Source organism: Micromys minutus, assembly GCF_963924665.1.
Source record: "Micromys minutus genome assembly, chromosome: 2".
Taxonomy (NCBI): Eukaryota; Metazoa; Chordata; class Mammalia; order Rodentia; family Muridae; genus Micromys; species Micromys minutus.
The window spans coordinates 97072173-97085779 of record NC_137971.1 but is presented as its reverse complement, the minus strand read 5'-3'; the positions used below and the strand labels follow the sequence as shown (position 1 = coordinate 97085779).

Genomic DNA, 13607 nt, shown 5'->3' with positions numbered 1-13607 from the left:
TGTGTGCTCTAGCTGGTTATAATGTAATGGTGTCTCTGTTTCTGTCTCACTGTCTCTGTCTCTTTTTCTCTGTGTTTCTATCTGTCTTTCTCCCCCAGTCATCATCTTTACATCATAAGCTCCTTGATGGACAGGACTGTGGTATCCATCAGTGGCAATTTTAATTAGCCTTTATCTTGACCTTTTCTTGTTTATCTAGATTAAATTCCCACGTGTCTCACCGAGTTATAAAAATTTTTTTTTGTGTAAACTTAAAATGTAGCTGAATATATGAAAAGGTCATTGTTTTCCGTTCAAATAATGCAAGTAAAATAAGAGAAAGACTTGCCGATTCTGGCCGCAAAGTTTCAGTCTCTCCAATTTATTAAGCAACGGCATGTTTGGATACCACACAACAGTAACTTCAGCAGGTGCTAGGTCGGAGTCTGACTTTGCACAGCTCAGAACTCCTCTCTACCGCTAAGAGTGTGCACTGACACTTGCCTTCTGCATCTGTCAATCCTGCCCACAAGTATTCCTCAGCTGCCCCAGGGGTGACCCTGAAGAAGCTTCCTAGGCTGTTTCTGAGAAACCCCAGCAAGCCATACGCCTTAGCCCCGCCCACCTCAGCTCCTGCACTGCCCCCACCCGTTCCGCTCCCATCTCCCTGCCCCTTGGCCCGCCTCGCAGGCTCCGGGACACAATCGCGCATGCTCAGCCTCAGACTCCACCTAGCGTGATGACGTAAGAGCGCGCACCGGGTGACGTAATTCAGTAGCAACGTGCTTTAATTCTGGGTTTGCGCTCAGACCCCACCTACACTCTAACGTAGACCTGTGTTTGGTGTAGTTGAACCTTCCGAGCTCTCGGGAGCCGGACGCGGAGAAGCGCATCTGCCCGAACGGCTCGGGGCGCGGAGGGAAGAGCGACACGAGCGCCGGAGGCTGGACTGCGCGGGTGAAGAAGGCTACCCCGGGCGTCCCGTGGAACCCTGGCCATGTTCGGGGCCCGGCGCCTGCTCGGCGCGGTGCGCCTCTGCTCCTCTGTTTCCTGCCCCAGGCCCCGCGCGTCTGCCAAACTGCGCGTGCGGGACGCCCTCGGGGTCCAGGACGCGAGTGGGGAGAGCGTAACGGTGCAGGTGGGTTTGTGGAAAAGGCTGCTGCTGCCTGAGCTTGCTTGGCTCTGAGCTGTCCTATTGGACCAAAGTTGGACACCTAGACATTACCTGTAAACACTCTAATCATGCAGAAAAGTTTTTATGAACACGCCCCCTTTTGTTTGTTTTTATAGTAACGACGTGGGATGTCTTGCCTTTCTTTGTTCCTTGAGAGCAGAAATGTCTTCCCCTTTTCCTGTTCACCTGCCTGGCAGGAAATAGGGGTTCCAGGTGTGTCCAGCCTTTTGACATTGCAACATGATGTTTCCACCTACCAAGTTCATACTTGAGCCTCCCCCTTCCAGTTAAAAAGTATCTAAGTTTACCGTTCCATGTTGCGTTTACTCATGGCTATCTTCTGTCGCCCATTGTGGCTCATTGGCCGCAAGTTGGACACAGGAGAACCCATACCTTTTCAGTTTCAGCGACTGCGGCTTCCATGTGATTAAACCAGGAGAAAGAGCAGAATGTCGTAGTTTCCGGCCACTTTGAATAGATATTAAAGTCTCAGAAAGAATAAGACAGGTGCTTGGCAGTTAGTCCTGGAGTTGCTGAAACACACTAAGTGGTCTTACCTATATCCTTGATATCTAGCGCTATGACCAAGCCGCTCTTCCTTTCGTTTATTTCGCCCCGTGTAAGGATTAAATAGCACAGTACTTAGAATTTAGGACAGAAGCACATCAGATGTGCTTGATATTAACTTTCCAACAAGTAAAACTAAGAGTGGTTCTTTGGAAGTCACTGTTGACTGAGAATGAGCCAGTGTGGGTGCCTTTGGGGGCTGGGTGTGATGAAGAGGTTTACACTTCATGCCGTGTAGCACTTTCTAGCCAGATAACCTTGGATTCACACTTGAACACCAGTTCATCCTCACTGGTAAGAGAGGTACGGTCATTATTAGGACTTTCATGAGAAGGAAACAAGACAATGTATGAAAGAAATAAGCTTTGCTTTTTTTTTAATATAACATGTGCCCAATGAGCAGTAGATGTTATTTCACTTAAAGCGCGTGTGTAGGAGAGAGGTCTCAGCAGTTATGAGCACTTGATACCATTCTAGACAACCAGAGTTTTTTCCAGAGAAGCTGAGTCCATTGGCAGAACCTAAATCAGGAGGCTCTCAACCACCGTAGGTCCAGCTCCAGGGAACCCAGGGCTCTCTTCTGGCCTTTGTGGGCACTGCTCTGACTTGTAACACACACATAAGTGAAAATAGAGAGGAAGAGTGTGATGGTGCACACCTCTAATCCCAGTACTCGGGAGGCAGTGATCTTAAGTTCTTGGCTAGACCCTAGTCCTTGTCTCAAAAATAAACAGCAACAAAAACATTGGATACTTATCTATGTGCTAGCAATAAACTTGAAAACAAGAAAACTTGCTTCTTTTAAAGTATTCTGGGCACCTGGGCACGCCTGTATGAGTGTCTGTAGTTTTGCTGAGCGGCAGACATGGTAATAATAGGAGTGTGTGTGTGTGTGTGTGTGTGTGTAGCCTCATTTCTTGCTTTCCACAAGCTTGATTAGTAGGAAGTATCTATCTAGTTCTTTACACTTAGGGTTAGGGTTAGGGTTAGATACTTCACAATACATCCTTGAGTATCTTTGAAAACTTGATTCTCTGTTAACTCCTGTGCTAGTTAAACTCAGTTGGGAATGTGGCTGTTGTGCATTGAAGACTTCTCATTTGTACCTGCATATATCTGTCGTTTAAGTTAAGACTGTCTTTGAAATTTATGTATCACTAAGTGTTCATAAGGAGACTTTCCTTTTTATCATGAATTTTGCTTGATGTTAACATTTCTGTTCCTGCTGCCAAGCAGTCTTTGCTGTAGCAAAAGATCACATTTGAAAAGTGCTCGAGGCTATTTTTGATAATATTTCTAAAATTTTAATTTACTGGTTAACGTACAAAGAAATGGGTTACTGCTAGAGAGTTGGCTCAGTGATTAAGAGTTCTCACTGTTCTTTGAGAGGAAGAAGAGGACAAGCGTTAAGCTCCCAGTACCCACACAATCTAGCTCCTAACTGTGTGTAACTCCAGCTCTAGGGGATCCAAAACCGTCTCGTGATGCTCCCATACACATATCTAGTATGAACCCACAAGAATTTTTAAAAAATGGATTCCTTTTATTGTGACATTTTTATATGTACATTTTATTATACCCTTCTGGTTTCTTTTGGTTCCTTTTGTGACCTAGACTAGCTGCATAGTCAAAGTTGCCCTCACACTTGGGATCCTCTTGCCTTGGCTTCACGGGTGTGTACTACTCCACTTAGCTTCAAAAAATTTTAAGAATATTTTGTAAACACAACATCTTATATGCTATTTCTACTGTGATGATCTTTCTGGCTGACATAGGAGAAAGGCACAGACTTGTATATTTTATTTTGTAATTGAGAGAGGAGTAGTTTTGAAAAGCCGATATTAAGGTGGGCCAAGAAATATACATCCCACCGTGATAAGAATCACACGGAATCATGTATGCATGCAGATGAGCCAAAAGCAGCTCATTTTACTCCACCGACTTATTGAGGCAAGATTGTGAACATCTTCTTTCAGTCTTTTTTTTCGAATGTGTAATGAAAATGTACAGTGTTTGATTTTTAAGCTCACATTTAACAACACTCTTTTCAGGGATGGATTCGCTCCGTCAGGTCCCAGAAGGAAGTTTTGTTCCTACATGTAAATGACGGGTCTTCTTTGGAAAGTCTTCAGGTTGTTGCTGATTCAAGCTTTGACAGTAGGTGTGTTGGTTAGTTTTTATCCCTTTTGTTTCCTAAAGAGTTCTTTGTTTCTTCTTTTCTAGCATTCTCCATTTCTCTAATTGGGTGTTTTCTTTGCCACCTGCATGGTTGATCTTTCTAAGTATATGTGTGAAAAAGAGCTCTGAAGAACAGTCCAGGTACTTGGAATCAGGAGCCTTCAAGCGCTAACATTTTCTCATGCTGATATCCTCTGCCCATGTTTTACTCCAGTCTTTTTAAACCTTTTTACAGTGCCCCTGAGTGGTGTCTTCTGGACCTGGCACATGTTGGTCCCTCTGCCTGATATAGTCCTGATTGTCGTTCCAGTCGAGATGTCATCTGGTGTCTATATCTTGTGACTGTGGCAGGTGCTTCTCTGCTCCCATAGTACCCTGTTTCTGTCCTTCATAGAATGGATAACATTGTTAGAAATTAATTAGAAATTAACTTACTAGACTCCTTTACAGACTCAGTCTTTAACATTAGAAATGATGTATTCAATTAATTAATTTATTTAATGTAAAAGTGCACTGTCACTCTCTTCAGACACACCAGAAGAGGGCACCAGATCTCTCATTGCAGATGGTTGTGAGCCACCATGCGGTTGCTGGGAATTGAACTCAGGATCTTTGGAAGAGCAGTCAGTGCCCTTAACTGTTGAGAGGTCTTTCCAGCCCGGCTGTATTTAATATTTGTTCATAGCTTCTGTCACAGTGTTGGAACATAACCCATTGTTGTCGAATAACTGGAACTTTTATAGTCTCATTATCAGATGCTAGAACTAGTAGTATTTTTCGTTAAAGTGTAACCTCTTGGGAGCAGAACGTAATTCTGCCAGATTAGGAGCACTGCTATTCCAAGGATTGCTGAGCAGAAAGACAAAATTTGTCTTAGTTACGTTTCTATTGCTGTGATCACCTTGACCAAAGCAACTTCTAGAAGAAAAGGCTTTGGGGGGCTGGCAGTTTCAGGTTAGAGTCCATGACCATCATGTTGGGGAGCATGGCAGCAGGCAGCAGGCATCCCCACGGCTGGAACGATGATTAAGAGCTTTGTCTTGCTCCACAGGATGGGGGAGAGAGAATGAGTGAGCTTACTAGCGATGGTCCGGGCTTTTGCACCCTCAAAACCCACCTTCAGTGACACCTCCTAGTCTTCAAACAGTTCCACCAGCTGAGGGCCACACATTTAAATATATCAGCTTCTGGGGGTCCCTTCTTACTCCCACCAGCCCAGCACACTGTCCCACTGTGACAGCCTTTAAAAGAGGTTTGTGTTCCTCTGATGATATCTGTTAGGATAACAATTACATGGCTCTGTTTAGCCTCGGCTAGACTACGAGGCAACTCATAGCTGCTGTGGACAGTCTGAAGCAGCCCCACATCCCCATACCTGGGATTAAAACAAAAACACATTCCTACTTTATTATTATTTTTTAAAAAACAAAGTTCTGGACACATGGGACCTCCTCTTAAACAACAACAGCAAAAATCTTCATGAGCCAGGTGGTGGCCACACCTTTAATCCAGCACTTGGGAGGCAGAGGCAGGGGGATCTCTGAATTTGAGGCCAGCCTGGTCTACTGAGTTCCAGGACAGCAAGGGCTTGAAAAACCAATCAACCAACCAACCAACCAACCAAATAAATAAATGATAGAAAAACCTCCTTGTGAAAAGTAGTACCAAGAGCATCTTGTGATACCGTTATTTGTTGTCAAAACAGGGAGGGCATTGGTGCAGTGCCGTCAGCCAGACTATAGGCCCTGGCTCCAGAGCTTACATAAAGCCTGCCATCTTAAAGTGTGTGGGCTACTATATTTGATAAGAAGACTTGATAGGCCTGGTGATGCACACCTTTAATCCCAGCACTTGGGAGGCAGATGTAGGTGGATTTCTTTGAGTTCCACGCCAGCCTGGTCTACTAAGTGAATTCTAGGCCCTTCTCCTCCCACACCCTCTAAAAGTCAGAAGTTACATAATTTGTTAATTCTAAATACTTTAGCAAACTGTTAACACCACTTGTTCCCATTTTAAGATTCAAGGAGTTCACTTTTACGGTCCAAGTCCTGCAAGAGTGTCTACAGATTATTTAACTAAGGATACTTCTGACGCGGTAAACTTTAGCAAGGTTTAATTGAAATGAAGGCTATCTATAGTGTCTTTTCTGATGCCAGCTTTTTTGTTACTCTAGAGAATTGGCTTTTGGGAGTTCTGTGCAAGTCCGAGGACAGCTGGTCAAAAGTCAGTCCAAGAGGCAAAATGTGGAACTGAAGGCAGAAAAGATTGAGGTTATTGGAAATTGTGAAGCCAAGGTATGTTTACTGGTAATTTTAGGGGGCTGTTTAGATTTAAATTAAAATGCAAGTGGTCTATTTAAGTCTGTTGAGAGAATGGCACTTAGAGCAAGCTTCATTTGTGACGTCCCTGATCGTGGAAACACCACAGAGCCTAGCATGAAGTAGCATTATAGTGTTTGCTTCAGCTCCTGGGAGCCAAGCATTCATTAGTCTGTGATCTCTGTGCTCCCTGTCCCTTCTGAAGTCTGTTCTGGACATTGGCTTCTTGTTTGTGCTAGAACTGATTTTAAATATCTAGTGGGCATAATTACCTTCCCTTGGCTTCTGTTGCGTTTAGTGTTTATTTCACACTTTTATTGTTTTTAGTTCCAAATCCAAAACTCAACATGTACATGGGTGGTATCACCTGCCCCCTGCTCTTATGGTGCTAAGAATCAAACCCCAGACCCAGCCATGGGTAAATGCTTCCCCTCTCCCCCAGCCGATGTTACTTAATAAATTCAGACATGAGAGAATTCTGGATCTCTACTGATGGAACTATAGTTTACCTCTAGTAAGTGTGATATCTGCTTCTATACAACCTAAATACCAATATTTACCCCAGACCTAAAGAACAGAGGAGACTAGAAGTAGACTACTGTTCTCTTTAACTTTGTTGTTATCCTTAATTGAAGCTTCAGGTTTTGTTTGAGAAGATGTTTCCCTTGTTAATTTTATAACTTAAGTATGGACAGGTTGGAAATGTTTCAGGTTAGAGTGATAATTTTCTTCAACTTTTCCCAATCTTCAGTACTGTGGTAAATGAAAGAAAGCTGTTACCTCTCCCTCTTGCTGTTAGATAACAATAACAAGTTGATAAACAACAAAGCAACCTCAATCAGTTATACTTGTGGACTTTCAAGACTTGGAGAAATACCAACTGTGTTTGTGCGTGTGTGCGTGCGTGCATGGAGTGGTAGGAAGTCTTTTATGCCTGTAGCATTTTGAGTTCAGTAAATTATTTTGAATAATTTGAATAATTGAGCAAACTCTTTTAGCTGTAAGAAACTGACAGCTAATGGATAGAAACTTGATAACAGGCAAGCCTCAGTGATATTGAGTAATTTACCTGTTAAGTAGTAAAGCTGGCTGTAACCCACCATCTCCCTAACCCCACCCAACTATTCTGTTTACCTGATAGAAGTAATTGGGTTATAATCCATTCTATTAAGAAATAGGGCTGAGAGGGCTCCAGGGATAAAGATGCTTATCTCCAGGCTTGGTGACCTAAGTTTGATGCTTGGGGCCTATGTGTGTGTGTGTGTGTGTGTGTGTGTCCGTGTCCTCGTGCACATGTGCGTGTGTGCGCACGAGTGAGCAGAAATGTGTACATGTACACACATAAATACATGTAATTAACTTTTTTTAAGATAGCAAAGTGGAAAAGCCTCTTCTCAAAGCACTACTGTTTTAATAAATACTCTGCTTTTGTTTTCTTCTAAATTTTGTCCATATTTTTGGCAGGCATTCCCTATAAAGTATAAGGAGAGACATCCTCTGGAGTTCCTGAGACAGTATCCTCACCTGAGGTGTAGGACTAATGCTCTGGGTGCTATACTGAGGATCCGAAGTGAAGCCACAGCTGCTATTCATTCCTACTTTAAGGTGAGGCGCTCTGCTTCCACGCCTTCTTTCCTGTGCAGAATTTGAATCATTGGAAGCTTGGAGCATTTTCCTGAAAGACTTCATTTCTTTTAAACACTTTTCATTCCGTAAAATATTGTCACAAACATGCATATGTGTCTTCTCCCCTAAGCCCCTTCTCTTTCTTTGTGTGTGTTGTACTAGGGTTGTTGAGGAGTAACTGTCATAAAGAAGTGTGCGTACTGAATCTTTATGTGATGAGTTTGGATATCACTGTACACCTGAAGGCATCCCCCCTGGGAAAGGATGCATCTGTGACTCTGAAAGTTGTATCTGTAATAACTCTTACTTTACTTTCATTTTTGAAGACTTTTTGTGGATGGAGAATTGCAGGTTGGCAGACTTTTTTGTGTATATGAGTGTTTTGCATTCATATATGTGAATGCATGTACCATGTGGAAGCCAGAAAAGGGTGTCAAATCCCCTTGCAACTGGAGTTAGACACTGTGAGCCACTCGCTATGCTTAGAGAATCGAACATCCTATGGAAGAGCAACAAGTGGTCTTAACCACTGAGCCACAAGGTCTTTTTAAATAGGCTTACTTGAAGTCACATGGAGCCCAGATAGGCTCAAACTCAAGCTCTTCTTGCCTCAGTTTTCCAAGTTTGATGGCTACAGACACAAGCCCAAATTCCTTAAAGTTGCCACCGTGTCTTTTCATTGTTTCTATTGAGACTTGATGTCCTCTTTTCCCTTGGTTCCTCTGAATAATACCTTTTTCCTCTGGCTTCTCTTTATCACTGTTGTTAGTTTAAAATTCAATTATGTGTTTTGGCATAGTTTTGTCTGTCTCCCTGTTAGGGCTGGTTAAGTTCATAGACACATAGTTTGTCATTGTTATTGATTTGGCTTTTTTGACTTTTATTTGCTGTGTCCCTGAGGCTTTCCTGGCATTTGTAATCCTCCTGACTTTAGTCCCCTTATAGCTAGTCCTGTGTCTTCATTCCCAGTTTTTGAAGGGTGCCTTTAGCCATCATTTAAAAAAAAAAAACTTTTGTTATCTCTGAGATTATCCTGGTGGTGTTAGACTACATAAGAGTAGCACAGAGCACGCTGAGCTAGGGAACCTTGTTGGCAAAGATCCGTCCTTTGCCCTGTTTGTTCTGAGACAAGAATCTCATTAAGTTACCCAGGCTGGCCTTGAACTTGTGATACTCCTTCCTTAGCCTCTTAAGTAGCTAAAATTAAAGGCTTGCACAACTTCATCAACCTGGGACTTGTTTTTTATGTCTTTCATGTCTACTTAACTCTTCCTTCCTTCCTTCCTTCCTTCCTTCCTTCATTCATTCCTCTTCCTCCTCCTCTTCTTCCTTCTCTCTCTCTCTCTCTCTCTCTCTCTCTCTCTCTCTCTCTCTCTCACACACACACACACACACACACACACACACACACACACACACACACACACACACTGGGAGCTCTGGGTCTCTGGTTAGTTGATATTGTTCCTTCTATGGGGTTGCATTCGCCTTCAGCTCCTTCATTCCTTTCTCTAACTCTGTGGGGGTGTCTGTGCTCAGTCTAATGGTTGGCTGTGAGCATCCACGTCTGTATTGGTCAGGCGCTGGAAGAACCTCTCAGTGGACAGCTATACCAGGTTCCTGTCAGCAAGAGCTTCTTGGCATCAGCAATAGTGTCTGGGTTTGGTGTCTGCAGATGGGACGAGTCCCCAGATGGGGCTGTCAATGGATGGCCTTTCTTTCTGTCTCTGCTCCACTCTTTGTTTCTGCATTTCTTATAGACAGGAGCAATTCTGGGTTAACAGTTTTGAGGTGGGTGGGTGGCCCCATCCCTCAACCAGGGGGCCATGCCTATCTACAGGTTCTTTCCCCTTTGTTGGGTATTTGAGCTAATTTTATCACTGTTGGGTCCTGGGAACCTCTTACTTCCCTGGCATCTGGGACTTTCTCGTGGCTGCTCTCAGTTCTCCATCCATACTGCTACACACCTCTGTTCAATTTCCTGACCCTCTGTACTTCTCCCATCTCTTCTCACACCTGATCCGGCCTCTCCTTTCACCTCCCCCTCCTCTCCCTCACAGGTTGCTCCCTCCCTCTACCTGCCATGATTATTTTGTTTCCCATACTTTGGTCTTCCTTCCTCTTAAGCTGCATATGGCCTGTGAGTTGTATCATGAGTATTCCGAGCCTTTGAGCTAATAATAATCCACTTATCAGTGAGTAGAACCATGTGTATTCTTTTGTGACTGGTTTACCTCACTCAGGATGATATTTTCTGGTTTTATCTATTTGCTTAGGAATTTCATGAAGTCAATTATTTTTAGTATCTGAGTAGTAATCCATTTTCTGTATCCATTCCTCCATTGAGGGACATCTGGGTTGTTTCCAGCTTCTGCCTATTATAAATAAGGCTGCTATGAACCTGGTGGAACATGTGACCTTATTATCTATTGGAGCATCTTTTGGGTATATGCCCAGGAGTGGTACAGCTCGGTCCTCAGGTAGCACTATGTCCAATTTTCTGAGGAACCGCCAGACTGATTTCCATAGTGGTTGTACAAGCTTGCAAGTCTACCAGCAATGGAGTAGTGTTCCTCTTTCTCCACAACCTTGCCAGCATCTTCTGTTACCTGAGTTTTTGATCTTAGCCATTTTTGACTGGTGTGAGGTAGAATCTCAGCGTTGTTGTCATTTGCATTTCTCTAATGATAAGAATGTTGAACATTTCTTTAGGTGCTTCTTGGCCACTCAAGATGCTTCAGTAGAGAACTCTGCTTAGCTCCGCATACCCAATTTTTTAATAAGGTTATTTGGTTCTCTAGAGTCTAACTTCTTAAGTTCTTTGTATATATTGTATATTAACCCTCTATAGGATGTAAAGATTTTTTTCCCCAGTCTATCAGTTGCCATTTTGTCCTATTGACAGTGTCCTTTGCCTTACAGAAGGTTTTCAATTTTATGAGATCCCATTTGTCAATAGTTGATCCTTGAGCCTGAGCCATTGGTGTTCTGTTAAGGAAAATTTCTCCTGTGCTGATATGTTTAAGGCTCTTTCTCACTTTCTCTTCCATTAGATTCAGTATATTTTGTTTTATGTGGAAGTCCTTGATTAACTTGTACTTGAGCTTTGTACAAGGAGATAAAAATGGATCGATTTGCATTTTTCTACATGCCTACTGCCAATTGAACCAGCACCAATTTTTGAATATGCTGTCTTTTTGCCACTGGATAGTTTTGGCTTCTTTGTCAAAGATCAGGTGACCATAGGTGTGTGGGATTATTTTTGGGTCTTCAATTCTACGATTGATCTACCTGCCTTTCTCTGTACCAATACCCTGCTCTGTAGTACAGCTTAAGGTCAGGAACGGTGATTCCCCCAGTTCTCTTGTTGAGAATAGTTTTCACTATCCACGGTCTTTTGTTATTCCGAATGAGTTTGAGAATTGCTCTGTCTCTGAAGAATTGGGTTGGAATTTTGGTGGGGATTGCACTGAATCTGTAGATTGCTTTTGGTAAGACGGCCTTGTTCACTGTGTTTATCCTACCTATCCATGAACATGGGAGATCTTTCCATCTTCTGAGGTCTTTGATTAATTACTTTCTTCGAAGACTTGAAGTTCTTGTCATACTTGCTTGGTTGCAGCCACACCGGGATACTTTACATTGTTTGTGACTATTGTGAAGGGTGTCATTTCCCTAATTTTATTCTCAGCCTATTTATCCTTTGAGTAGAGGAAGGCTACTGATTTGTCTGTGTTAATTTTGTATCCAGTCACTTTGCTGAAGTTGTTTATCAGCTGTAGGATTCTCTGGTGGAATTTTTTGGGGTCACTTAAGTATACCATCATATCAATAGCAAATAGTGATATCTTGACTTTCTCCTTCCCGATTTTAATTCCTTTGACTTTTTTTTTTTTTTTTTTTTTTTGCTGTCTAATTGCTTTGGCTAGAACTTCCAGTACTATATTGAATAGATAGGGAGAGAGTGTCTAGTCCCCGATTTTAGTGGGATTGCTTCAGCTTTCTCTCCATTTAATTTGATTTTGGTTATTGGTTTACTGTATATTGCTTTTATTATGTTTCAGTATAGGCCTTGAATTCCTGATTTCTCTAATACTTTTAACATGAAGGGGTATTGTATTTTGTCAAAGGCTTTTTCAAAATCTAATGAGATGATCATGTGCTTTTTTTCTTTGAAGTTGTTTATAGAGTGAATTGCATTGATGGATTTCTGTATATTGAACTATCCCTGCATCCCTGAGATGAAACCTACTTGGTCGTGATGAATGATCATTTTGATGTGTTATTGGATTTGGTTTAGGATAATTTTATTGAGTATTTTTGTATCAATATTCATAAAGGAAATTGGTCTGAAGTTCTTTTTCTTTATTGATTGTGTGGTTTAGGTATCAGTATAACTGTCGCTTCATAAAATGAATTAGGTAGTGTTCCTTCTGTTTCTATTTTGTGGCATAGTTTGGAGAGTATTGGTATTAGGTCTTCTTTGAAGGTCTGATAGAATTCTGCACTAAAACCATTTATTCCTGGGCTTATTTTGGTTGGGAAAATTTTAATGACTGCTTCTATTTCTTTAGGGATTATGGGACTGTTTAGATGGTTTATCTGATCCTGATTTAACTTTGGTACCTAGCATCTGTCTAGAAAATTATTTTATCCAGATTTTCCAGTTTTGTTGAGTATGGACTTTTGTAGTAGGATCTGATGATCTTTTCAATTTCTTCAATTTCTGTTGTTACCTTTGTTTTCATTTCTGATTTTTTTAATTTGGATACTGTCTCTGTGTCCTCTATTTAGTTTATCTAACAGTTTATCTATTTGTTGATTTTCTCAAAGAACCAGTTCCTGGTTTTATTGATTCTTTGTATAGTTCTCTTTGTTTCTAATTGGTTGATGTCAACCCTGAGTTTGATTATTTCCTGCTGTCTACTCCTCTTGGATGTATTTGCTTCTTTTTGTTTTAGAGCTTTCCAGTATGCTGTTCAGCTGCTAGTATATGCTCTCTCCAGTTTCTTTATGGAGACACTTAGAGCTATGAGTTTTTCTCTTAGCACTGCTTTCATTGTGTCCGGTGAGTTTTGGATATATTGTGCCTTTTCATTAAATTCTAAAAGGTCTTTAATTTCTTTATTTCTTCCCTGACACAGTTATCACCAAGTAAAGCATTGTTCAGCTTCTATATGTGGGCTTTCTGGTTTTTTGGTTTTTGGTTTTTTTTTTTTTTTTGTTTTGTTTTGTTTTTGTGTGTGTGTGTGTGTGTGTGTGTGTGTGTGTGTTGTGTTTTTGTTATTGAAGACCAGCCTTAGTTTGTGGTGATCTGATAGATTGCATGGGATTACTTCAGTCTTCTTGTATCTGCTGAAGCCTGGTTATATTGTCTGTTTTGGAGAAGGTACCATGAGGTGCTGAGAAGAAGGTATATTCTTTTGTTTTAGGGTAAAATGTTCTGTAGATATCTGCTTAATTTATTTGGTTCATAACTTCTGTTAGTTTCACTGTGTCTTTGTTTAGGTTCTGTTTCCATGATCTGTCCATTGGTGAGAGTAGGGTGTTGAAGTCTTCCACTATTATTGTATGTGGTGCAATATATGCTTTGAGCTTTAGTAAGGATTCTTTTATGAATGTGGGTGCCCTTGCATTTCGAGCATAGATGTTGAGAATTGAGAGTTCTTCTTGGCAGATTTTTTCCTGTAATAAGTATGAAATATCTTTTCTCATCTTTTTTGATAACTTTTGGTTGAAAGTCAATTTTATTTGATATTAGAATG

General features: G+C 41.5%; 1 protein-coding gene across 2 annotated transcripts in view; it reads left to right on the top strand.

Annotated features, from left to right (window-relative positions):
- The first annotated feature begins 759 nt into the window (after window positions 1-759).
- NARS2 (asparaginyl-tRNA synthetase 2, mitochondrial) overlaps window positions 760-13607 on the top strand; it is a 95530-nt gene continuing 82682 nt past the window's right edge. For both annotated transcript variants that reach the window (XM_080913269.1, XM_080913268.1), the window contains exons 1-4: window positions 760-1117; window positions 3772-3881; window positions 6072-6192; window positions 7681-7821. In XM_080913269.1, the coding sequence (XP_080769395.1) occupies window positions 977-1117; window positions 3772-3881; window positions 6072-6192; window positions 7681-7821 (513 nt within the window). In that variant the 5' untranslated portion in view covers window positions 760-976. The remainder of the gene's footprint in view (window positions 1118-3771; window positions 3882-6071; window positions 6193-7680; window positions 7822-13607) is intronic.